Source organism: Podarcis pityusensis (assembly GCF_964106645.2).
Source record: "Podarcis pityusensis genome assembly, chromosome: 5".
Lineage (NCBI taxonomy): Eukaryota > Metazoa > Chordata > Lepidosauria > Squamata > Lacertidae > Podarcis > Podarcis pityusensis.
Genome location: NC_138032.1, coordinates 2,598,733 through 2,625,011, shown reverse-complemented (window position 1 = coordinate 2,625,011; position 26,279 = coordinate 2,598,733). Strand labels below are relative to the sequence as shown.

Genomic DNA, 26,279 nt, shown 5'->3' with positions numbered 1-26,279 from the left:
CATAAATCTTAGCCAACCTACTCGGAGTTCGGTACCATCTATGAATCATTTTCAAATAATTCTTTCAGTGAATAACTTGCAGTAAATTTCAGGGCGCTTTCCCAAAGTTTCTCCAAGAGGTTAAGATCTATATTGTGTCCTTATATCTATTGCCCAGTGTTTTGTTGTAGCTTTAACTAGCTCGTCTTTTGTTTCCCATTCTGATAAAAAAATTAAACATTTTAGACAGAAGGTAATCCTTATTTTGTTTCTTTTTCAAATTGGGAGCTTTGGTCCAGAAATCCATTCTTTCTATCTAATTTAAACATGTCGTGTATCTGGTGAAATTGCAACCAATCCGTAACTTGGCTCCTTAAGTTTTCCATTGATTTCAGTCTGGGTTACCCCCCCTGTAAAATCCAGGAGTTCCCTGTAAGTTGCCCATCGTCTGTCCATATTCACTCTTAATTGTAATTGCTTCATTGGGAGATAGCCATAAAGGTGTTTTTTCTTTCCAGCAGATTTTTATATTTCTCCCAGTCTCTATACAGATTCTTCCTAAGAATGTGGTTCAAAAAACTCTTATGGATTTTAGCCTTCCCATACCAAAGACATGCATGCCAACTGAATTTTAATTCATGACCTTCTAAATCTAAAATGTCTGCATTGTCCAATACTATCCATTCTTTCAACCAACACAAACAAGCTGCCTCATAATACAATTGCAGATCTGGCAGGACGTAGCCTTCTCTTTCGTTTGTATCTATCATAACTTTATGTTTAATTCTTGGCTTTCCCCCCTGCCAGATGAATTTAGAGATATCTTTTTTTTTCCCATTCTTTGAATCAGCTTAAATTATTTACAATTGGGATTGATTAGATTAAAAACAGCATCCTGGCAAGTATATTTGTTTTAAAGGCTGACATTCTACCTAATATGTCATGTTTTTGATGAACATTTTGGTTTTATGAGAGTTTATTTTGAAGCCTGCCACTTCTCCAAACCTTTTATTTTTTTCTAATGCTTTGGGAATGCTCTTCAAAGGCTGTTCTAGTGTCAGCACCAGATCGTCAGCAAATGCCCTTAATTTATAGACTCTACACCTCACCTCAATACTTTTAATTTCCCTGTTTCACCTTATCTTATGAAGCAGTATTTCTAACATCATAATCAGGGGTCAGCAAGGTTTATCTTACCTGGGCCGGATCGGTCCCGTGGAGATCATGAGCATGTGTGCCTGCAATTTCTGGCGTCTGTGCAGATGTGATTTCTGGCACCGCAGAAGCGAGTCCCCGCGCTGCCCTGCACTGCTTTAGCGCAGCGCGCGAGCCGGCTCCTTGGTTTGGGGGCGGCTCGTGGGCCAGTCAAACGACCTCCGCAGGCCGCTTCCGGCCCATGGGCCTTAGGTTGCTGACCCCTGGTCACAAAAAACAACAGAGGAGACAAGGGACCACCTTGTCTCATTCCTTTTTCCATTTGGTGTTTGTCTGAAAGAATGCTCTTTATTAATATATTTGCAGGTTGATCAATATAGATTGCTTTAATTCCTGCTAGGAAAGAATGACTTATTTCCATTTTCTCGAAAACCTTGATTATAAATGACCATGAAATATTATCAAAAGCTGCATATTTGCGTGCTGAGAAGGAGGCCGGGGTGGGTGGGTGGAGCGAGGCATGGGGCCCGCTGCCCTTTAAAAATGGGGTCACATATCCCTCTTGAGTCAACTCTGAGAACGTACCCAAGTCGCCCTGCTAACCAGGAGAGCAGCGATTCCTCTCGATTGAGCCGGGCCTGAAATGCCATTGGATGAGAAGCCCAAGAGGAGCTTTGCTTCCAGACTGCTTCCGTCCTTACCCTCCTCTCCTCGTTTTTTTTCAATAATTTATTATTATTGGGGAATTAAATAACCCATCAGTGTCTTGACAGCGGTTGTAAATTGATGCTTCGTTGCCTGAGATCCAAAGGGCCTTGGTGGAACTGCTGGGCAAGGGGAGCACGCCCCCCAACTTCTCCCCCCTGCTGCCAAGAGCACCTTCTGTTACCACCCAATAAGCCAGATTTCAAGGTGCTCAGATGAAGCCTTTGGCGCAGAACAAAGCCCCCATCTCCTTGCAGAGCAAAATGGGGACGTGCTTTTGACACCCCTGTTCTCCACTGTGCATGAGTGAGGTGGGCTGTAGCGCGATAGCAGAGGATCTGCTTTGAATACAGAACGACCCAGGTTGAGCCCCCTGCATCTCCAGGGAATGCCCCCTGCCTGCGTGGGGGGGGGGCTGCTGCCAGTCAGTGTAGACAACACATAGCTCAATCGATGGCCTGGTATGGTATGAGGCAGCTTCCAGACCACCCTTCAAATTGCTGAAGGTTTGCAGAATCACACCCTGCGATGCCGCCCCACAACACACTGTAACCCTATCCCTGGAGAGGCGCACCTGCATTCTTAAGCTGGAGCTTACCTTTCCCCCAGGGGAAAGGCGGAGCTCTGTGGCAGAGTTATCTCCTTGACATTCAGAAGGTCCTGGGTTCAAATCCTGGCCTCTCCAGGTAGAGTTGGGATCATTTCTTGCCTGAGACTCTGCCAGCCCAGTGTGGACAATACTGCAGCATTTTTTCCTGGTTGTTCTCAGGTTGTTGGTGAGACGTCGCCATTCTTATCACCTTCTCCTAGATTGTTTCAAAATTCTTTGGATTCCAAGTTGTTTTTATCACAGAGGCACTGTCGTTGTTATCATCATCATCATCATCATCATCATCATCTATTATTTATACCCTGCCCATCTGGCTGGGTTTCCCCAGCCACTCTGGGTGGCTAACAACAGAATTAAAAGCACAATAAAACATCACACATTAAAAACTTCCCTATACAGGGCTGCCTTCAGGTGTCTTCTAAAAGTAAGATGTTTATTTCCTTGACATCTGGTGGGAGGGCATTCGACAGGGTGGGCACCACCATCGAGAAGGCCCTCTGCCTGGTTCCCTGTAACCTCGCTTCTCGCAGGGAGGGAAGCGCCAAAAGGCCCTCCATGCTGGACCTCAGTGTCCGGGCGGAACGATGGGGGTGGAGATGCTCCTTCAGGTATACAGGACCAGAGCTGTTTAGGGCTTTCAAGGTCAGCACCAACACTTTGAATTATGTTCAGAAATGTACTGGGAGCCAATGTAGGCTTTTCAGGACCAGTGTTATGTGGTCCCGGCGGCCGCCCCCAATCACCAGTCTAGCTGCCGCATTCTAGATTAGTTGTAGTTTCCGGGTCACCTTCAAAGGTAGCCCCACGTAGAGCGCATTGCAGTAGTCCAAGCGGGAGATAACCAGAGCATGCACCACTCTGGCGAGACAAGCTGTGGGCGGGTGGGGTCTCATCCTGCGTACCAGATGGAGCTGGTAGACAGTTGCCCTGGACACAGAATTGACCTGCGCCTCCATGGACAGCGGTGAGTCCAAAATGACTCCCAGGCTGCACACCTGGTCCTTCAGGGGCACAGTCACCCCATTCAGAACCAGGGAGTCCCCCAAACCTGCCTTCCCCCTGTCCCCCCAAAACAGTACTTCTGCCTTGTCAGGATTCAACCTCAATATAATTTGCCAACATAATTTGTATTACATTTTTTCCTGATTTTCCCCATTCTCTCTCTCTCTGAAGCACCCATTTCAGAGGCGTCATTATTATCGCCACCTTTCTCTCCTTCCAGGCCCACAGCAAGGATGGTTGTTTGAGGACAGGGGTGGCGAGCACAGTGCAAAGGCAGAAACACTACAATTCCTCATATATATCTAATGTTGACATAGGTGAATGAAGAGAACTCCCCCTAAATTGGTCTGTGCAGAGGACCCCACAGGCCATACTGTATTTTTCGCTCTATTAGACGCACTGGACAATTGGATGCACCTAGTTTTTAATGGAGGCTCCCCGCTCCCCTGCAGAGACTTCATCCCATGACTAAGCCAGAAGCTAGAACAGCCAGCAGGATACCGCTCGCTGTCCTGGCTTCCTCTTTAGCCGCTCGCAGCCTCTTCCGGGCAAGGGAAGGCTCTCCCAAGAGCTGTGCTCCCTTTAAAGAGCCGTGTGGAGTGTGTGTACGGCTCTTGGGGGCTTTTCCCGAGGAGAGAGAAGGACAGCCCTTCTCCCTCTTCGGGGAAAAGCCCCCAAGAGCCGCACACACGCTCCACACGGCTCTTTAAAGGGAGCGCTGACAGAGCCTCCCGCCTGCACTCGCTCCATAAGATGCACACACATTTCCCCTTACTTTTTAGGAGGGGAAAAGTGCGTCTTATAGAGCGAAAAATACAGTAAATTCCCCTCTGGCTCCACCTGTCAGTTCCTCTTTTTCCCCACCCTTAATGCCAAATGGTTTCTCCACGGCATTCCTTCATTTCTTTGTGTGTTCCTTTCCTCTTCTTCTAGGTCAGCGCCGGCGGCAAGACCCTGGAGGAGAGGCGTTCCAGTCTGGACGCGGAAATCGACTCCCTGACCAGCATCCTGGCCGACTTGGAAAACAGCTCGCCTTACAAGCCGCGGACGCAACAGGTCAGAGTTGGGGAGAGATGGCAGAGGGACACAGGGCCCAGGGGCCACACTCAGCCTCTTCTCTCGGACGGGGGCTGTACGGTGTTGCATGCTGCCTGTTGCATTCAAAACAGACTGTGAAAAGGTGGCAAGGTTTTTTTTTTTTAATTTTTCATAAATACCACGTAGAGCAGCACGCTGGTTCCTACCACATCGGTGTTCCATGCCTCTATTCTGTTAGCAAACTGTCTTGAGAACGATGCAAGCCACTAGTGAATCCCTGCAAGCTTTCTTTGGAGGTTTTTAAGCAGAAGTTGGGTGGCCCACTGCCCTGGGTGCTTAATAATAATAATAATAATAATAATAATAAATTTTTATTTATACCCTGCCCTTCCCGGATCAAAAACCGGGCTCAGGACAGCTAACAACAAATTTAAAACACTAAATTGATGCAACAAAAATCAGCATAAAATACAGTATAAAACGTGAATAACAATAAATTCAGAATTCAAAAATCAATTTAGGGGGAAATCCATCCAATAAACATTAGATGATTACCAGGGCTAGCTGGCTAAGTTAGTCCTATTTGGGCCAGCGAGGAGACCAGGGGAGAATTAGCTGTGGGATCCCAGAGTGGGTAATGTTCATAAAAAGGGGAGGGGGAGGGAAGGAAGGGGAATAAAAGATCAGGCTAAGTTCAAATTGAAAGTCAGGTGGAATAGCCCTGTCTTACAGGCCCTGCAGAAGGAGGTTAAATCGTGCAGGGCCCTGGCCTCATGGGACAGAGCATTCCACCAGGTCGGAGCCACCACTGAGAAGGCCCTGGCCCTGGTGGAGGATATTCTGACTTCCTTAGGGCCCGGGACCTCTAAACTATGATTATTCATGGACCTTAAGGTCCTCTGTGGGGCAGACCAGGAGAGGTGGTCCCGTAAATACGAGGGCCCTAAGCCACAAAGGGCTTTAGCTGAGATTCCTGCACTGCAAGGGGTTGGACTAGATGTCCTTTGGGGTCCCTTCCCACTCTCAGATTCTATGATTCTGTGAATGCTTGCAGGCCAGGGTGATGGTAGCAGGCGCAGCCTTGCTTTCCCCTCCACATTTAAGTGCTATGCACGGAGCATCTGCACAGATACCTGTGAAGAGAAACCAGGCAATTTGCTTAAAAAGAAGAAGCAACAGCCTCTCTTGGTCGCTGTGCCAGAGAATCTTTCCCTTCTGACTGCCGCTGTCGCTCCTGCAATCTGAGCTTCAAATTGTTTTCTCTCTCTCTCCCCACCCCCTACAGCCCCTCTTTGTTGTCTAATCCCCCGGGCTCTGGAAACAGCTCTGCTATCAGCAGGGTGCCTGCGTCAGCACCGTGGGGTGAAACCGGGGTGAGGTGGGTGGCAGGGATGAGTCACACAGGAAGCCAGGGCTTCGGAAGAGCAGTTTTCTGTTTGTGCGCCCAGAAGGAGAGTATAAGGGGCTGCCCTGGAGGGATGGGACTCTGGGGATATTTTCCTGGAGGAGGAGGAGGAAGAAGAAGAAGAAGAAGAAGAGGAAGAAGAGGGAAGCCCTCTCCCCTAACGCTAGGATTTGTGGGTACCCAATGAAGCTGAAACTTGGGAGACGCAGGATGGATAAAATAATGTCCTTCGTTAACCTGTGGAACTCACTCCCACAAGAGGCAGTGTTGAGCAACAACTGAGATGGCTTTAAAAGAGGATTGGGCAAATTCGCGGAGGAGAGAACTATCGACAGCAACTAGCCAGGATTGCTATGCTGTACCTCCACAGTTGGAGACATAAAAAGGGGGGGACCCCACTGTATGAAAATATACGCAAGTGGGGGGGAACAGGGGTTCAGGCCCAGCTAAGGTGCAATATAAAGTATAATATATAAAGCAAGTAAGGTTCAACAAATGTACCCGCAATTACAAAACATACCAAATTTTTCCATGTATTAGGTGCCTAGAGTTGTTGACTGCCAGTCGCCCACCCAGTTGCTGCAGCGTCAGCCAATCAACACTAGCCCTTGCCGCAGCAACCAATAACACGCCCAATAGCCACTGGCAGCTGCGGCAGCAGCCAATCAAACGTCCACCCTATGCACTATCCATGTATAAGACGACCCCCACTTTTTAGCATGGTTTTTAAAGAGAAAAACCTAGTCTTATACACAGAAAAGTACTGTACATCCTGCTTTAGGAGTGCCTCAATAAATTCCCTTCCGGGGAAACATCACCTTCAGAAAAAGCACATATAATTTTTCGCCATTTGGCGATTGAAATCTGACCCATGCAACAGAATCAATACTCTTAAGACAAGAAATTAAGTTCGTCCATCTCTTCGGCACGATTGCACCGCATGGGCTGAATGCTTCCTTTGATTTGGGTTGCTTCTTGGAACGTCTCTTTCAGAAGCCTCTGGTATTTTTTCTACGTCCACTATAAATGCTCACTAGATGGCTCCCTCTATGCTGTGCCGGCCAGTTTGCAGCAGGCACCTCCCTTGTACCCTTTGCGGGACCTTACTAACCTGACAGGGTGAGTCAGCAGGCTCACAGACTCGGAAAGTTTGTTTCTTAGGGTTTGGCTTGGGTTGCTGTTGTGTATCGTTCTCAGCCGGAGTTTTCCTCTGAAACTGGGATTACTGGCCTCCAGTCCTTTTACCACAGCTGCTCTGCCACTTCCAGGAACTTTCTTGCGCCAGAGATTTGAAAAAAATATGTCATTTTAGTTTTGGACTTGCACTGATAACTCTGGAGTAGGCACTGTATGTTTTGTAATTGTGGGTACATTTGGTGAACCTGATTTGCTTTATATTGTCCCTTACCTTGGCCTGAACCCCTGTTTTCCTCACTTGTGTGTATCCACATTTGGAAGCAGTTTCTGAATACCGGTCGTGGGAAACCACAGTAATCCAGCTGTTTTGGAGTACCTCTCCCATCAGCCTCAGGCAAAAAGCAGAGAAAGCAGTTTCGCTTGCTATTGTTTATGAAGGGGCTTCAAAATATTAATGGTCATTATTCAAGCGCCTATAAGGCATATGAAATGAAATATAAAAAACTCACTTGGCGAACCGGCTAAAAAGCTCACAGCTGACTTTTCCTCCCATCTCATTTGTATCTATGGAACTCCCTCCCACAAGAAGTAGTGACCCTCACCAGCCTTGGATGGCTTTGAAAGAGGATTGGACAAACTCATAAGGGGGAGAGTGGCTACTAGCCAGGACAGCTCGGCTCGGCTCGGCCTCTGTGGTCGCAGGCAGCGCTGCTTCTGAATTGCTGGAAACCACACAAAGGGAGAGCGCTCGCGTGTTCGAGTCCTGCTTGTGGACTCTGGTTGGCCCCTGTGAGGGCAGGGTGGCCTGAGGCCCTTGGGCCTGATCCAACAGGTTCTCCTTATGTTCTTACCTGGGTGGGGAGAGTTGTCTGGGATCGTGGGAGTTTGTTTCCTGCAGGTTAATCATCCCTGGAAGCCACGAAATTAAAAGACGCCTGCTTCTTGGGAGAAAAGCAATGGCAAACCTGGACAGCATCTTAAAAAGCAGAGACATCACCTTGCCAACAAAGGTCCATATCGTTAAAGCTATGGTTTTCCCAGTAGTGATGTATGGAAGTGAGAGCTGGACTATAAAGAAGGCTGATCGCCGAAGAATGGATGCTTTTAATTCTGGTGCTGGAGGAGACTCTTGAGAGTCCCATGGACTGCAAGAAGATCAGACCTCTCCATTCTGAAGGAAATCAGCCCTGAGTGCTCACTGGAAGGACAGATCCTGAAGCTGAGGCTCCAAGACTTTGGCCACCTCATGAGAAGAGAAGACTCCCTGGAAAAGACCCTGATGATGGGAAAGATGGAGGGCACAAGGAGAAGGGGACGACAGAGGACGAGATGGTTGGAAAGTGTTCTCGAAGCTACTAACATGAGTTTGACCAAACTGCGGGAGGCAGTGGAAGACAGGAGTGCCTGGGGTGCTCTGGTCCAGGGGTCACGAAGAGGCGGACACGACTAAACGACTAAACAACAGCAGCAGCAGCAACAACAACAATCATCCCTGGCATAAAACAGTGAGGGTTAGTTTCTGCAGCTTTCTCTTGGAAGTCTCCGAATTCGTTTCCTATATTATGTTATGTTGCTTTTCTCTTTCTATTCTGCCTTTCGGCCCCAAAATTTCCCCAAGGCGGCTCACAACGAGCAAACGAATGTGAATCCAAACAATGCAAAAGATGCAAATTGAAAAACAACATTTCAAAAATGGGGGGCACTTCCTTTGCTGTCTCTTGAGGCCCAGGTGGTCTCAGTGGCACTGAGGGCCTTCCATCAGCTTCGGCTGGTGGCCCAGCTGTGCCCCTATCTGGACAGGGAGAGCTTAACTTCTGTTGTCAATTGCAAGCTCTTGTTAGATTACTGCAATATGTTGTATGCTTGTGAAACATGGACCACTTATAAAGGCATCTCCAACTCCTCGAAAGATTCCATCAACAGTGTCTCTGAGAATTTTTACACATCACTTGGGAAGACTGGCGAACTAATTTCAATGTACTGGAAGAAGCAAAGATCACCCGTGTCAAAGCAATGATTCTTCAACATCAACTTCGTTGGACTGGTCATGTTGTGCGGATGCCTGATCATCGCCTTCCAAAGCAACTACTCTATTCCGAACTTAAAAATGAAAAGCGTAGTGCTGGTGGTCAACAAAAGTGGTTTAAAGACTGTCTCAAGGCAAAGCTAAAAAAAATGTAGTATAAACACTGACAATTGGGAAACACTGGCCTGTGAACACTCCAGTTGGAGAACAGCCTATACCAAAGGTGTCCTGGGCTTTGAAGACACTCAAACTCAGGATGCAAGGGAGAAACACACTAAGAGTTTGCATGTTTGGCAAACCCTCACCTTGATTAACTCCCACCCAGAAACCAATGTCCCCACTGTGGAAGGACGTGTGGATCCAGAATTGGCCTCCACAGTCACTTATGGACTCATTGTTAAAACCATGTTTATGGAAGACAATCTTACTTGGCAATGAGGGATCGCCAAAGAAGAAGAAAACCTGTGTGGCTTCCTCTGAAGACAGTTCGGAAACTTCAGCTGGTGCAGAATTTGGCAGCCACTGCGGCAAGACAGTTTGAGCAAATAACAGCGATCCTGGCCCGACTACACTGGTTGCCAATCAGTTTCCAGGACAATTCAGCAGTTCAGGACTGTAATGCCTCAAGGACTGCCTCTCCCCATATGGGCCTAGTGATCACCATCTATTCTAGACCCTTCTTCATGTGACTCCTCCACGAGAGGCCCACAGGGTGGCAACACAAGAATGGGGCCTTTTCTGTGGTGGCTCCCCATTTACAGAATGCTCTGCCCGGGGAGGCTCTCCTGGTGCCTTCATTACATCTCTTTAGGTGCCAGGCAAAAGTGTCCCTCTTCTCCCAAGCCTTCGGTTGATAAAACAATCTATGGCCTTTTGTGAGAGGGGGTGTTTATTGGCTTGTTTTGTTCCTGTTTTTGTTGTGCATTTTGTGTTCCCATTTTGCATTTTTATGTTGTGAACTACCCTGTGATTTTTTTGTATGTTGGGCAGTATACAAATTTTGATGATGATGATGATAAAAAACAACTTAGGCAGCAGCTTCGCCTTTTAAGGGTCCCTTGCCGAGGGAGTGGGGCTAGGCAGCTGGGAGAGCTGGTCCCCTTGATGGATCCAGCAGTCTCCCCCTCTGTAGTCATTTGCCCCAACAGACTGGCCTGTTTTCAAGGATGGGAGGAGTGGGGGTACAATAACATTCCCCTCCCTAGTTTGCACACCTGAGAAGGAGCATTTACACCCCACCTTTCCTTCATACAAGGTGACGTACATCGTTCTCCTCCTCCCACATTTAACCCCCACAACAACCCTGAGAGGTAGGCCAGGCTGAGAGTGAGTGACTGGCCATCGAGTTAATGGTTGAGTGAGGATTCGAACCCCAGTCTCATAGGTCCTAGTCCGACACTCAATTCCTGGTTATATGCCCTCCCCTATCTGGAAGTTCTCCTCTCAATCTCGGACATGCGTTTGGCTAGCGTTGTGATGAAAAGGCACTCTGCATATGCTCCATAGCGCTGCATTATTCCTTTGTGACCTGGAGCTGTAAATAGGTTCGGGGGCTGAGCTCTGGTGAGCCCCCCAGTAAGACAGTGTCTCCGTCCTGTGTGGTATGTGAGTGTTTTAGGGAGCAGGGGGAAAGGCAAAACGTTTCGTCTGCGGCGCTGTTTATCTGCCAGACCCTGCTCCCTCCTGGCAGGAATAAATACATGATGCGCTTTTAAAGCTCCAGACTGCTTTGGAACAATTGCAAGATGTTCTCAGTACAGAACAGTTTAGCTGTGGGTGGAGGATGCATCTCTCAGACACTTTGTCAGAGAGCCGTCTGCACCTCTTCCCTCCCTCTTTCTTCCCTGGGCTTGCTTTTTTTTAAAAAAAAAAAACACAAAATATATTGATTGCCTTTTGCAGTGCTGGCTGCCTGGAACATATTGAGATCTGTTTGCGGATGTCTGGACGTGCCTTTGCTTTCTGTATATATTAAAGTTTCATTGACTTCAAGAGGAGAAACCAAAACTCATTTTATCACTCTCTCTCTCTCTCTCTCTCTCTCTCTCTCTCTCTCTCTCTCTCTGGATGAGAGAGGTGGGAACTGGTGCCATCCAGAAGGGATCGGGCTGGTTTCAGGACGCTGCAGCTTGTGTTTTTATAGAACCCTAGAATTGTTGACTTTGAGGGGACACCAAAGGTCATCTATCCCAACCCCCCACAATGCAGGCATCTCAGAATCCCTGACAGACAAGAGTCAACCACCTTCCATAGAACTGCTCTTACCGACAGAAAGTTCTTCCTGTTGTCTAGTTGGAGTCTCCTTTCTTGTAGCTTGAAGTCATTGGTTCTCCTCTCCGGAGCAGCAGAAAGCAAGCTTGCTCCATCTTCTGTCTTGCAACAGAAGCAGCGAGCATCTCTGTTCCTTTCTTCTGGTTCCCCCTCCCTCATTTTTTAAAAACCTGCTTTCATTAATTTCCAAAACAGACCAATCCCACACCTGAGTTCTGGGGGATCATGACTCAGTCGCAGAGCAGTTGCTTTGCATTTAGAACATCCAAGGATCAGTCACCAGCCACTTAAGGGAGCACAGCGTGCAGGACCTTGGAGAGCAACTGCCAATCTGAGTAGACAGGGCTAAACTAACTGGACAAAAAGGGGATAAGGCTGCCTTTGTTGTTGTTTAGTCGTCTCCGACTCTTCGTGACCCCCTGGACCAGAGCATGCCAGGCCCTCCTGTCTTCCACTGCCTCCCGCAGTTGGGTCAAACTCATGCTGGTAGCTTCGAGAACACTGTCCAACCATCTTGTCCTCTGTCGTCCCCTTCTCCTTGTGCCCTCCATCTTTCCCAACATCAGGGTCTTTTTCCAGGGAGTCTTCTCTTCTCATATGGTGGCCAAAGTCTTGGAGCCTCAGCTTCAGGATCTGTCCTTCCAGTGAGCACTCAGGGCTGATTTCCTTCAGAATGGAGAGGTTTGTTCTTCTTGCAGTCCATGGGACAATCAAGACTCCTCCTGCACCATAATTCTAGCAGGCACTTTATTGACCAGTAACCACAGGAAGGGCCATATGTCAGTGGCAAAACATCTTCTTTACATACAGAAGGTCCCACGTTCCGTCCCCAATGACATTTCCACCCAGGACTGCCTGAAACTCCAGAGAGCCACTTCAAGTCAGTGTATGAGCCTTCTGAGCTAGATGGCTGATAGGTCTGTACAGTGGTACCTCGGGTTAAGTACTTAATTCGTTCCGGAGGTCCGTTCTTAACCTGAAGCACCACTTTAGCTAATGGGGCCTCCTGCTGCCGCCGCAGCCCGATTTCTGTTCTTATCCTGAAGCAAAGTTCTTAACCTGAAGCGCTATTTCTGGGTTAGCGGAGTGTGTAACCTGAAGCGTATGTAACCTGAAGTGTTTGTAACCCGAGGTACCACTGTATAAGAGAATCAGCCTTAAATGCTGAGCTGGGCTGGTCCATTCTGCATTTTTCCAAATACAGTGGTACCTTGGGTTACAGACGCTTCAGGTTACATACACTTGAGGTTACAGACTCCGCTAACCCAGAAATATTACCTCGCATTAAGAACTTTGCTTCAGGATGAGAACAGAAATCACGCCGCAGCGGCACGGCAGCAGGAGGAGGCCACATTAGCTAAAGTGGTGCTTCAGGTTAAGAACAGTTTCAGGTTAAGAACGGACCTCCAGAACGAATTAAGTTCTTAACCCCAATATTTCCCAGCTTCTCCCCTCTGCAGCCTCTGATCTATGACCTTCTGCAAACCACTGTTCGAAATCTATACTGTCTCCCTCTTCTCTGGGAAGTGCCGGAGGAGGGGGGGCAGTGGACTCCATCGTTCCTCCTCTTTGGACCAGTCCCTGACAGCAAGTCCTGCATTGCAGGGGGTTGGACTAGATGACCCTCGGGTGCCCTTCCAGCTCTGTGATTCTGTGGACCCTTGTCTCCAGCTCCTGCCTGCCTCCTGGCTCGTTCCTCTGCTGGCTACCCCTCCCCCCTGCGCTTGCCCTGCCCGCCCCTCCACCTTCTGTCTGTCTGATTTATCTCCCCGCCTGCCCACGCAACATACACACAGTACAAGGAGTTTTACATCTCCAGTACAAAGCTGCAGCGAAGCGACTGACAGCAATGCACAGTATTATGCCTGACCTGACAATTAGGCAGACTTATTACTGTGTCAGCTTGCCAGATGGTTCATCTCCTAGGCAGGCAGCACGTTTCGGGTGTGAGCTTATGAATTTGCTGCTTCTTGAGTTATGTTTCCCCGGGTTGCCGGGGGGGGAGGGGGCAGAAGAAAGGGGAAGCTGATTGATTTGAACTCAGCTGCCTCCCCCCTCCCCAATGCAGTTTCAAGCGTGCTCAATGACAGCGAGGGGCAGCGGAGGAAAACGAAACCCTGGAGTCACCCCAAATCCTAGAGAGCAATGATTTGTGCCTTCAGAAGGTTGTAGAAAGCAGCTAAAGGGGTGTGGAGAGAGAGAGAGAGAGAGAGAGAGAGAGAGAGAAGGGAAGGGAAGGGAAAGGGGCTGGTTTTTAAAGTAAAAATAACTCCTTTATCTCACCCACTTGAGGGATGCCTGATTTTCACTGGTTTTCTTCAAGCACCGATTCTGATGGGGATCAGGGTTGGAAGTTCAGGAAGAAAACCACCCAAGAGAATTGGGCCCTTTTTGCTTGCACCAGTTGCTGTCCTGGCCAGATCTGATTCCGAGGGAACAGGTGGGAGGGATGCCTTGCAATGATTGTCTCAAGAAATTGGATCCTCTTGAAAACTCCTGGCCACACCATCTTCTGGGTGGGAGATGCAAAGCTCTTCGCATCAGGGCACCTTCCCATGCTCTCTGACCAGCTTGGACAGCTGCACCCGCCAAAATCATGGGTGGTGGCTGGGAAGGCCCACCCCTTGCAAAAGACCCTCGTGGTTATGGGGACCTTGGCAGGGGGTGAGCCTTTTAAAACAGGGAGAGGCGCAGCCTGTTTATCTCAAGAGCTTCCAGTGTCTAAGAGAACTTTCCCCAAGCCACACAAAGCTGCCATTTGATGGGCAAGCATCTAAGAAAAGAATTTAAGCAGAGCCTTCTGGATCAGGCGAAAGGAGGCCCATCTCATTCAACATCCTGTTCCACAGACACCAAAAAGGAAAGCCAGGATCCGAACACAAGAGCCCTCTCTCCTCCTGTGGTTTCCAGGAATTGGGATTCAGAAGTGTTGTACTCTCTGAGTCAAACAGAGGGTGTCAAATTTAGATTGGCTTGGAAAGGAAAAGAGTCCATTGCTTATCTCTGTGCCCATCCGAGTTGTTCCAAAAATGTGTCTCTTTTCTCGGGTTCTAAAGTCTTTTGGTGCTGGAGGAGACTCTTGAGAGTCCCATAGACGGCAAGAAGATCCAACCTCTCCATTCTGAAGGAAATCAGCCCTGAGTGCTCACTGGAAGGACAGATCCTGAAGCTGAGGCTCCAATACTTTGGCCACCTCATAAGAAGAGAAGATTCCCTGGAAAAGACCCTGATGTTGGGAAAGATGGAGGGCACAAGGAGAAGGGGACGACAGAGGACAAGATGGTTGGACAATGTTCTCGAAGCTACCAGCATGAGTTTGACCAAACTGCGGGAGGCAGTGGAAGACAGGAGTGCCTGGCATGCTCTGGTCCAGGGGGTCACAAAGAGGCAGACATGACTAAACAACAACAACAAAGTCTTTTCTATATAGCGGTTACATATGATGGAGGGGGAAAATGTGTACCTTAGAGGAATGAGCAGACAACGTTTATATATTAGTGGAAAGCCACCTGCTAAGGCTGCAATCCTAACCTGGGGTGTGAGAAAGGTAAACAGATCAGTGGGGCCAACATCCCATGTATTTGTCCTGCCGTTCAGAACAGAAAAATACAAAATGAAAATACAAAATGTGCAATAAAAGAAAAACAAACCAATAACCCCCACAAGTACATTTAAAAAGCCGTAGAATGTCCATCAGCCAAACGCCTTGTTGAAGAAAGACGCTTTGTCTGCTGGCGCCTAAAGATATGTAACAAAGGTGCCAGGTTAATTTCCCCGAGTTGAGCCTTCCACAAATGGGGAGCCAACACAGAAAAGGCAATGGAAATGTTTGGCTGAGACAGCTAAATGCACATAAGGTGCGACCATACTGTATTTTGATATTTCCCTTCCTTATTCTGACTTCTTTTTCCAAACAAAATTGGAAATGAATATAGAATCTACTCTTCTCCCATAAGAAGACAAAACTTTATTCGCATTAGCCAATGGCCATAGCAACAATAAAACATTACAGTATACGTAGAAAAGGAAATTTAGGAGCACAATTTAAAGTCCTGAATCAGCCATCAGTTAGTGGCCCTTATTCTGATTGCCCCTGCTATGAACCTCGCAACCTTTGCTGTTATCTGCTCATTTTGATCTGATAGAAGAAAGGACATTGTGGCAGTGGTTGTGCGCCCTGGGATGGTTAGTACGAGTGGGGTGATGATCTGGTTCCTCAGGTCTTTGTAGAGAGCACAGGACAGGAGGACGTGTGCCGCTGATTCGGTGCTACCATCTCCACAGGGGCAAAGACGTTTCTCAGGCGGGACCTTTTGGAATTGACCCTCAAGTACCGCAGATGGCAAAACATCCAGTCTTGCAAGTGTAAAAGCATGTCTGTATTTTGGGATAATAAGTTTGTGCAGATATGGGGCCAGAGAATCAAAATGTGGCCAGCTCAGTAGCAAGCGAGCAGCTCAGATCAAAATGGCACTGTGTCAGAAAGGGTGGAGCCCAGCATATAATTCAGCTAGCTCTCACTCTCCAACCACCAACCTCTGGCCCTCTGCTGTGAATGCTTTAGTTGCCATTCCCGCATTGCAGGGGGTTGGACTAGATGACCTTTGGAGATCCCCTGCAACTCAACAATCCTACGATTCTATGAGAAACCGAGCCTCGCATTCTGTTCTTGCGCTGATTAGCCGGCCGTTCTCCTTGGGCACACAGATCTCGTTCAGGGGAATGAAATTGCAGCGGTGTGTCGTCAGAGGGGAGAACTGGGCCAAATCCCTGTGTTTAGCCATTTGGTGAAGCACAAGGTAACCACACTGAGGCCCTCTGGAAATCTGGCTCGCAATTGCTGGAGATGCTGGTGAGGCGTCTTACCAGGCAGCAGATAATTAAATGTAGCATCGGGTCGGGCGTGTAATTGCTATGTATCCATCAGCTTGTCTCTGCCTCTAATAATTTCAGTGCCAGAAGATGATTTCTGCATGAATATGTTCCACCTCCCCACCCCAGATCCCCCAACTTGCAGACATACGTGTAAAGGTAGCAGAGATTTCTGCAGATAAAAAAAGCAAAGCATCGCAACTGAGGCACGTTCTGGCTGCCCACCTGCTGAACCCACAAAGCTCCTTGTTGTATGAAACCCCCACCTCTCCACCCATCACTAAGAAGGGGAAATTTCCTAGTCTGTAGTAAACTGCACAAGCAAGTGGGATGTTGAGATGACGATGATTGTTGTTATTATATCTGGCTCAGAATAAAATCAGACTATAGAGGGACGGTGGTGGCGCTGTGGGTTAAACCACAGAGCCTAGGGCTTGCTGATCAGAAGGTCGGCAGTTCGAATCCCCATGATGTGGTGAGCTCCCGTTGCTCAGTCCCTGCTCCTGCCCACCTAGCAGTTCGAAAGCACTTCAAAGTGCAAGTAGATAAGTAGGTACCGCTCCGGCGGGAAGGTAAACGATGTTTCCGTGCGCTGGTCTAGTTTTGCCAGAAGCGGCTTAGTCATGCTGGCCACATGACCCAGAAGCTGCACGCCGGCTCCCTCGGCCAATAAAGTGAGATGAGTGCCGCAACCCCAGAGTCAGTCACAACTGGACCTAATGGTCAAGGGTCCCTTTACCTTTATAGAGCCACAAAGATCTCCGTGTGCCCCATCACAGAGGCCATTCTTGCTCACTAGAAATCCAAGCGGCCTCTAGGATCACCAGACATTTGCACAGCTTGGGACACAAGCAAAGCAGCTTGGCATCCTCTGTGGTTGTGCAAATGCACATTTTCTTCACAGCCAGCAGCAGAGAGGTCGGGAGCAGAGAGCTTAAGGAACAAAACCGTTCCAAGCAGTTCTGCCTTCCTCCTGGCATTGAGAGCATCCTAAAAACTATCTGCTGCTGGCTCAGGCCAGTGGCCTGTTGAGTCCAGTCCCCTGTTCTCACAGTGGCCAACCAGTTGTCCCCGTGGGAAACCCGCAGGCAGGATCTGAGTGCCAGATCCCTCTCCCTCCCCTGCTGCTGCGATTTCCGACTGGGATCCTTTTCATAGAATTGAGTCATACTTCGTGTTGCATTTGCTCCATGGTACGTTTTTTCAGGTTGCGTCCCACGGCGACCCAGAAGTACCGGAAAGGGTTACTTCCGGGTTTTGCCACTCGCGCATGCGCAGACACGCAAAATGACGTCACGCACATGCGCAGATGCGGTGAATTGCGACGCGCATGCGTGGGTTGCGTTCTGCTCAGGTTGCGAAAGGGACTCCGGAACGGATCCTGTTCGCAACCAGAGGTACCACTGTAGTTGGAAGGGACTGTGTGGGGCGCAAAGCAAGGCCACAGGAGGAAGTGATGAAAGAAAAGACTGCTTCGCACAGCACAGAGTTAAACTATGGAACTCCTTGCCACAGGAGGAAGGGATGGCCACCAATTTGGATGGCTTTAAAAGAGGATGAGGCAAATTCATGGAAGAGGAGAGGGCTATGGATGGCTCCTAGCTAGAGGCAGCGTTGTTCCTGAATGCCAGTTCCAAAGCGGGGCCCAAACCCACAGCGCTGAGATTCAGAGCCCCACGTTCTACCAAACTGAGCTATCCCTTCAGTCCAGAAGCACTGCAGCCTGCTTCTTCCTTGCAAGTGGGGAGAGGTGCTCAATGGCTGCAGGGAGAGAGGAAAGCCATCGGTGCAGGATTCTCCCTTGCCGATGATCCTTCCTTCCAATGTCACGGCTTCTCCTCTCCCCCCCCCCCCTTGCTTGTAGTGCGACTAAGTAGCGGTGACGGCATTCAGCGGCTGCCAGCATTAATTATTTCCGCAGGCTCTGTTTACTTTCCTGCGCCTCGGGGGAATGTTGTACGTACAGATCGCGGCGGCTCCCGTTCCATCTCGCCGGCGAGCATCACTGACGCAGCAGTGCTCCCCGGCATCATCCTTCTGCTTGCCTTCATGCGTAGGATTTTTATGAAAACACACACACACACAAAAACCCCACCACCCTGCGCTCGTTAATTTGGTCGCATCCACGGCGGGGAGAGACCCCAGGTTACCCCAGTAACCAGCGCTGGCTGGCAGGCTAATCCCCGCCATCTATTCCGGCTCAGGTCTAATGAAATTAGCACGTCTCTGACGTCCGTTCCCGGGGAGGCGATTCTGACGCGGCGACCCCAGCAGGGACCTGCGCCCTTAACAGTTGTGCTCATCTTTGTGGCAGGACCTTGGCGAGGAGCGTGCAAGGATCAGGCCTCGCACGCTTGGCTCGTGGTGTTCGGAACAAAAGGTGCCGCAGACCTGGAGTGGGGGGGTTGACGCAAATGCTGCCTGCAGCTTGAGCAGGCCGTATCAGGCCTCCCTCGGGCCCCTCCATATGAATTAGAACTCGAGGCTTTTGCTTTTCGCCATCTGCCATCGCAGCGCAGGAGGAAGGGAAGGGAGACTGGGCCTGGCGGCCTCGCTTCTAGACAACTGAAGAGGAGAAAGAGAGACAGAGAGCAAGACTGGGCTGCAGGGTTTGTCCCTTTCTTGGGAGCTTTAGCGCTGCACCCGGTTTTCGTGATTTCTTTCCGATGCAAATGTTGCCAAGGGGGAGAGAGGGTACCATTCCTCCCCATCGCATAAACACACAAATGCAAACCTGCCTCCCACTCTTCCATGTGCTTTTCGGATGCTATTCTGGGATAATGTAAGAATGAAAGGGGAGCCTGCAGGATCGGGCCAGTGGCCCAAAGAGTTCAGCGTCCTTTTCTCGCAGGGGCCGACCAGCTGCCAGCCAGACACCCGCAAGCAGGATCTGAGCAGTGGCAGGTCTTGGGGCCTCAAATTTCAGAGGTGCCTTGTGCATCCCCAACCCCCAATCTCACAGTTCATTGCAAATAATAGTTGTGTCGTCTCTGGTGGCACCCTGAGGCTCTGTGCCCAGAGCAACCAAACCAGTTGGACCAATCAGCCTCTAATCTGAGCCAGTGCCGGATTTAAAGGCAAAGGTAAAGGGACCCCTGACCATTAGGTCCAGTCGTGACCGACTTTGGGATTGTGGCGCTCATCTTGCTTTACTGGCCGAGGGAGCCGGCGTACAGCTTCCGGGTCATGTGGCCAGCATGACTAAGCCTCTTCTGGCAAACCAGAGCAGCGCACGGAAACGCCGTTTACCTTCCCACCAGAGCGGTACCTATTTATCTACTTGCACTGGCGTGCTTTCGAACTGCTAGGTTGGCAGGAGCAGGGACCGAGCAACGGGAGCTTACCCCATCGTGGGGATTCGAACCGTCGATCTTCTGATCGGCAAGTCCTAGGCTCTGTGGTTTAACCCACAGCGCCACCCGTGTATAAGCTAAACAAGCTCTAGCTTAGGGCCCCACTCTCTTGCGGCCCCCCAAAAAAATTAAAGGGAAAAAAATCCCGGATGTACATTTCCAAAATATAAGATAAAAAGCAAATAAAATAAAACCTACCTACAGCAACAGTGTTTTGTGTTGTGTAGGTTCCTATTTGTTATGTGCAAATGGCTTGAGATACCTATGAGGTCCATAAATTACCATATAGCATGTATTCAACACAAAAAGCAGCTACAATTTGTTGTTGACAAAGGACAGCTGGACATAGAAAGGGCCCCATTACCTTCAGGAGCTTAGGGCCTCATCAAACCTCAATCCAGCCCTGATCTGAGCACAGGACCAACTCTTTCCTCCTGTGGTTTCCAGCAATGGCAACTGATATTCAGAAGCATTGTAGTAATTGATAGCTTTCTCCCTCCGTGGATTTGTCTGATCCTCTTCCACCGCCACTTTCTCCTGCAGCAGGGAGTTCCGTAGTTTAACCCTGTTCTGTGTGAAGGAGGACTTGCTTCAGCCTGCCCCGAATCTTCCCACTTCCAGCTTCTTAATTTTGCTTGATTGCCTCCTAACTTTTGCTGCAAGCTACCCTGGGAACATGAGGCGCGCATCCGGTAAAGGCATAAGCGCGCATTTGAGGTCCAAGACTCTTTTTCTGCTGCCCATCTGAGGCCCAAGACTTCGTAGGTGGCTTCAGAGACCAAAGCTAATCCTTAATGGCGGCGAAATTAATGGCCTACCCGTGTTAATGCGTTAGATAAAAAGGCAGCCAAAGCTTTAATTGAAGTTCATCCCCTTGTGAATTTCCCTTTTCTGGCGCAAAAGGCTTGAAATCAGCAGAATGGCCTTCAGGAAGCTTGTTATTTGAATGGATTATTATATGGCTTTTATTATATAACTTGCATCTCATTTATGTTTCGGGGGAGGAGAGGGGCTCTCTCCCTCCACCCTCCCTGCTCGGGTGCGGGTATAAATATATCCTCTATGCAAAGAGCAAATTTAGCCCTCTAAAGCAAGATCAGACCACTTTAAATAGTCATGGCTTCTTGGGGGCTGTAGTTTGTTAAGTGGGTGCTGAGACTTGTTAGGGAGACCCTTGTTTCCTCCCCCCCTCGCTACAATTCCCAGAGTGGTTTAACGGTCAACGCCTCTCCTCTGGGAGCTATGAGAATTGTAGTTCTCTGAGGGGGATGGAGCAGGGTCTCCTAGCAGCTCTCAGCATCCTGAACAAACTACAGTTCCCAGGGTGCTTTGGGAGGGAGCCACATCTGTTTGAAGTGGCATGCTATGGTTAATCTGAAGGAGTGTCTCCACCCCCATCGTTCTGCCCGGACACTGAGGTCCAGCTCCGAGGGCCTTCTGGTGGTTTCCTCACTGCGAGAAGCCAAGTTACAGGGAACCAGGCAGAGGGCCTTCTCGGTAGTGGCGCCTTCCCTGTGGAAACCCTCCCACCAGATATCAAAGAGAACAACAACTACCAGGCTTTTAGAAGACACCTGAAGGCAGCCCTGTTTAGGGAAGCTTTTAATGTTTGATGTATTTTAATATTCTTTTGGAAGCTGCCCAGAGTGGCTGGGGAAGCCCAGCCAGATAGGCGGGTGTGATGGGACGATGAGCTGCTTGTGTGTAAAATCCTAGTCCCTCAGAGTTTGGTCCAGTTTGCAAACCTCTGTCTGTAACGGAGCCCCTTAAACATGGCTCCGTCAGTCGCTGGCAGATTCCGACAGTGGTTGCTTTCGGAATCGCTTCCAACATAAAAGCTCCTTAACGGAAACACGTCTTCTGGACTCTCTGCGTGACAGTTTCCGGCGAGGAGTGGGTGTCCCTACAGGAGGTCCTGAAACCTCCCCACTGTTTTCGCTGGAAGTGTCTCTGAGCCATCCCTCCAGCTCCCTTTCCCTCAGCCCAGCTCCTCTCCCCCTACTGGTTCCCTCTTCAGCTGCTGAGTCTCTCCCAACCTGTGTGAGCCCTTTCACTTCCCTTCCTTCCGATGGCAGTTCCCTGACATCCACCTCCCCTCCAGGGCCCCCTTCATCCCCTCTCGCCCCCTCCTCTACGGGCGGTGAGGAGGCAAAACCCCGGAATGAACTTCCTTCATCTTCCGATGTCCCGAACACTTCTCTCCACCTGTTGCGGTTCCTGGTCTCGAAGTACTCCTCCTCCTCAGAGTCCATCTCCCCTTCCCCTTCCGATTCCGAGAATCCTTCCAACTCCTCCTCCTCATCGGTGGTCCCAAAGTATTCCCTCCGGAACCTCTCCACAGGCTGAGGTTTCCTTGGGAACCTTTGATGGAACGTTTCTATCAATACCTCGTCATTGATATCTTCTGCCATTACCCAAGTGTTTTCTGACTCCGGTTCTCCTTCCCACGCTACCAAATACTCCACCTGATCCCCCTTCCATCTGGCGTCGAGGATTTCTGCCACATGGCTGCTGCATTCCCTTTCTTCTATGACCGGTCCCCGAGTGGCCATCCCTTCTCGTCCCCCCTCATACGGTGACAGTAACGACCTGTGAAATACTGGGTGCAGTTTCATGTGGTTGGGTAACCGGAGCCTGAAAGCCACTGGGTTGACCTGTTGAATGACCTCAAAGGGACCCAATCTCCTGGGTCTTAATTTCTTACAACCTCCTTTGAACGGCAACCCTTGGGTTGACAGCCACACCCTATCTCCCACCCTTATGGTTTCACCTTCCCTTCGGTTCTTGTCTGCCTGCCTCTTGTATTCTTCCTTCGCCCTTTCTAAGTTGAGTTGGAGCTGACGATGGATTGCTTCCATTTCTTCTACAAAATGCTCGGCTGCCGGGACACCCCATCTCTCCCCTTCTCCCCCTGGGAAAGCCCTGGGATGACACCCATAATTAGCCAAGAAGGGGCTCATCCCTGTGGACACATTCTCGGCATTGTTGTAGGCAAATTCCGCCAGCGCCAACTTTTCTACCCAGTCATTCTCTCTGTCATTGACATAACACCTCAGGTATTGCTGGAGGACCCCGTTTGCTCTTTCCGCCTGCCCGTTGGTTTCAGGGTGCCGGGCAGTCGAAAAGTTGACCTCCACCTGCAGTAAGCTCATGAGCTTCCTCCAGAACCTGGAAGTAAATTGTTTTCCTCGGTCTGAGACCACCCTCAATGGCACCCCGTGCAACCTAAAAATGTGTTCTACAAATAACTTCGCTGTCTCTTCCGCCGTGACTGCATGCGAGCAGGCTACAAAGTGGCACATCTTTGTTAGTAGGTCTACCACCACCATGATGGCTGTTTTCCCCTTGGACTTCGGCAGATCAGTCATAAAATCTATCGACACTGCCTCCCAAGGTCGTTCTGGGGTTGGTAAGGGTTCTAATAGCCCCGCCGGTGCCCGCCTCTCCCCTTTGGCTCGCTGGCATTGCTCACACCCTCTTACATACTCCCGTACATCTTCCCTCACCTTAGGCCACCAAAATTCCCTGGTGACCAACCACATGGTTTTGTGTTGTCCAAAATGCCCCGCCGTGGGGCTGTCGTGCAACTGCTTGAGTACCCTCCCCCTTAAGTCTCCTTCAGGGATATACAGTGCCCCTTTGTAATACAAAGCTCCATTTCTTTCCTCGAAACCCCCTGGTTCCTCTCCCTCACCCCTAAGACCTCTGAGCTTATTCTGGGCGTATTCATCATTCTCCGTTTCCTCTACCAGTTCTCTTTGTCCCACCAATGCCGCCCCACACACCCAGCGGTCCTCTGGAATGACATGTCTCTCTTCGGGTGCTCCCTCCTCCTCCAAATATTCAGGTTTGCGTGAGAGAGCGTCCGCCCTAATGTTCTCTGGGCCTGGCACGTAACAAATCTCAAAGTTAAATTTGGAGAACTCCTGGGCCCATCTCACTTGCCGTTGGTTGAGCACTCGTGCCGTCCTCCAATACTCTAGGTTCTTGTGGTCAGTGCACACTTGCACCTTATGTTGTGCGCCAATTAGCAGGTGCCTCCATCTCCGGAACGCCTCATGAATGGCTAGTAGTTCTCGGTCATACACCGTGTAGTTCCTCTCGGATTTGTTCAGCTTTCGCGAAAAAAAGGCACACGGTCTCCACTCTGACTCCTCCTTCCCTGGCTGCAGAAGCACCGCCCCAATCGCTCTGTCTGATGCGTCAGTTTCCACTCTCATCGGTTTTTGTAAATCCACATGCAGGAGTTGTTGTTCCGAGGCGAAGGCCCTTTTTAGTTCCTCAAATGCTCGCTCCGCCTCCTCAGTCCAAACGAACTTCTTCTTACTGCTGAGACAGTCCGTAATGGGCGCCGTCAGGTGGGCAAAGTTTCGGATGAACTTACGATAGAAGTTCCCAAATCCTAGGAACCTCTGCACATCTTTCCTTGTTTTGGGTGTTTTCCATTCCAGCACCGCCTGGACCTTGCCGGGATCCATGGCCAATCCCTTGTCTGACAGGCGATACCCCAGGAATTCCACCTCCTTGGTATGAAACTGACACTTCTCCAGTTTCACCCACAGCTGGTTGGCTTGCAGCCTGCTCAACACTTCTCTGACGTCTCTCACATGCTGCTCCTCATTCTCAGAATACACCAACACGTCGTCTAAGAAGGCCACACAATTCTTGTAAAGCAAAGGCCCCAGGACGTGGTTCATAAACGATTGAAAGCACGCGGAGCCTCCTTGTAGGCCGAAGGGCATAACTAAATATTCAAATGCCCCCAAAGGGGTGAACATGGTGGTTTTCCATTCATCCCCCTTCCTTATTCGTATCAGGTTGTACGCCCCCCTTAGGTCCAGTTTAGTAAAAATCTTTCCCTTCCTGACCCTTGTCAAAATGTCGTCAATCCTGGGCATAGGGAAAGCCACTGGTTCTGACACTGCATTTAAGGCCCTGAAGTCACACACAAGCCTCGGCTTGTTCGTGTTTTTTTTATCCACAAAAAACACTGGGCTGCCCCCCACCGCCCTGGACTCTCTGATGAACCCTCTCTTCAGGTTCTTGTCAATGAACTCTCTTAGCTCCTGCATCTCTCTGTCTGACATGGCGTACAGCTTGCCTACAGGGAGCTGTGCCCCAGGGAGTAAATTGATTTGACAGTCAAAGGGTCTATGCGGGGGTAATTGGTCAGCTTCCCTTTCGCTGAAGACGTCGCGGAGATCTGCGTATTGTCGTGGTACCTTCACGTTCTCCGTTACTTCAGTCCCTGCTAGGGTGGCTTGGGCCCCTGCCAAACCCTTTCCCTCTTTGCAGTGTTCTAAGCAATGTGCTGAACCAAAAGAAACCACTCTCTGATGCCAGCCCACCAGCGGATCATGTAACGCTAGCCAGCTCATCCCCAATATAATGGGAGCTCCTCCCAAGGTGGCCACATTAAACGCTATCAGTTCGGTGTGCCTTGCCACCTTCATTATCATTGGGACGGTCTGCAAGCTGACTTCTCCTCCCAACAGCTCCCTGCCATCGATCGTGGTCACCTGCAGGGGGTTGCTTAAAGGGATCGTCTGTATCTGGTGTTCAGCTGCAAACTCTTTGCTCATGAAATTGCAGGAGCTGCCTGAGTCCAACAGCGCCTTTATCTTTAGAGGGTGTCCGTTTGGCAGCTCTAGCGCCACTTCTATCACTAGGGCGGGTTTAGGAGGTTCTGGCGTGGGCACTTTCACTGCTCTTTGGCCTGACTGCTGTGCCCCGACGGTGGCAGCCAGGCGTTGGCTTTTACTTGCTTCGGTATTTCTTCCTCTCTTCCCTCCACAGCTCCTACCATCCCTTGCCATTCCTTCCTCTGGGGGCAGACTCTGGCAAAGTGACCTGGCTGTTGGCAGAGATAGCATTTCCGGGCGCCTTTTCCCTCCTTCTTTCCCCCCTCACTGGGCTTTGAAACTGCGCGCGCGCGCGCTGTTCCGATTTCCATCGGCTCTGCCGGCGGGAAAGTTGGCTCTGGAATGTCTGGAATGCGGAACTCCTTCCAACGTTCCCCCTTCCCTTCCCGCCTCTCCAATGCTCTCGCCTCCTGGCGCGCTCCTATGGTCAGCGCTGATTTGGTCAGCTGGTTCATAGACTCCGCCCTGGGCGCCCGGGAAAGTTCGTCTTTCACAGCCGAAGAAAGCCCTTCTTCAAAAAGCATTTGAATGGGTTCCGCCGATAGATCCCACCCCAATTTATGGATCAACATGGTGAATTCAGTCCAGTACTCACGGACAGATCGGCTCCCCTGTTTGCAAGCCATTAACTGTCTGCGGACCACTCCCTGTTCAATATCGCTGGAAAACATCAGATCCATGGCGCGAAAGAACTTCATCGTGTCCTTTAGGACGTCACTATTCGCTGCCATCAGGGGTCTAACCCAGTCTCTCGCCCCCTTTTCAAGATGCCCAATCACGAAAGCCACTCTTGATTCCTCGTCAGGGAATTCATCAAACTGCAGATTGAGGGCATATTGCATCTCTGTCCGAAAGCCATGATAGTCTTTGGGCTCCCCCCCAAACTTCTGCACCAATCCTGGTACCTTTCTGACGAGCTGGGTGTCTTTCCCCTTTTTGTCTGCATCCTGAGCCCTCCTCTCCTCAAGCCTCGCCGTCTGCAGCGCTAGCTGGACCTCCAACACCCGGTACCTTTCTTCCAGGCTTGGACCCGCTCCAGCTCCTGCTTCTCCGGTTCCGGCTGGGTTGCTCATGATGCCTTCTC

General features: G+C 49.9%; 1 protein-coding gene across 3 annotated transcripts in view; it reads left to right on the top strand.

Annotated features, from left to right (window-relative positions):
• The window catches only part of LPP (LIM domain containing preferred translocation partner in lipoma), a 295,201-nt gene that overhangs the window by 172,024 nt on the left and 96,898 nt on the right, over window positions 1-26,279 (top strand). For all 3 annotated transcript variants that reach the window (XM_081007502.1, XM_081007503.1, XM_081007504.1), the window contains one exon: window positions 4,385-4,507. In XM_081007502.1, the coding sequence (XP_080863628.1) occupies window positions 4,385-4,507 (123 nt within the window). The remainder of the gene's footprint in view (window positions 1-4,384; window positions 4,508-26,279) is intronic.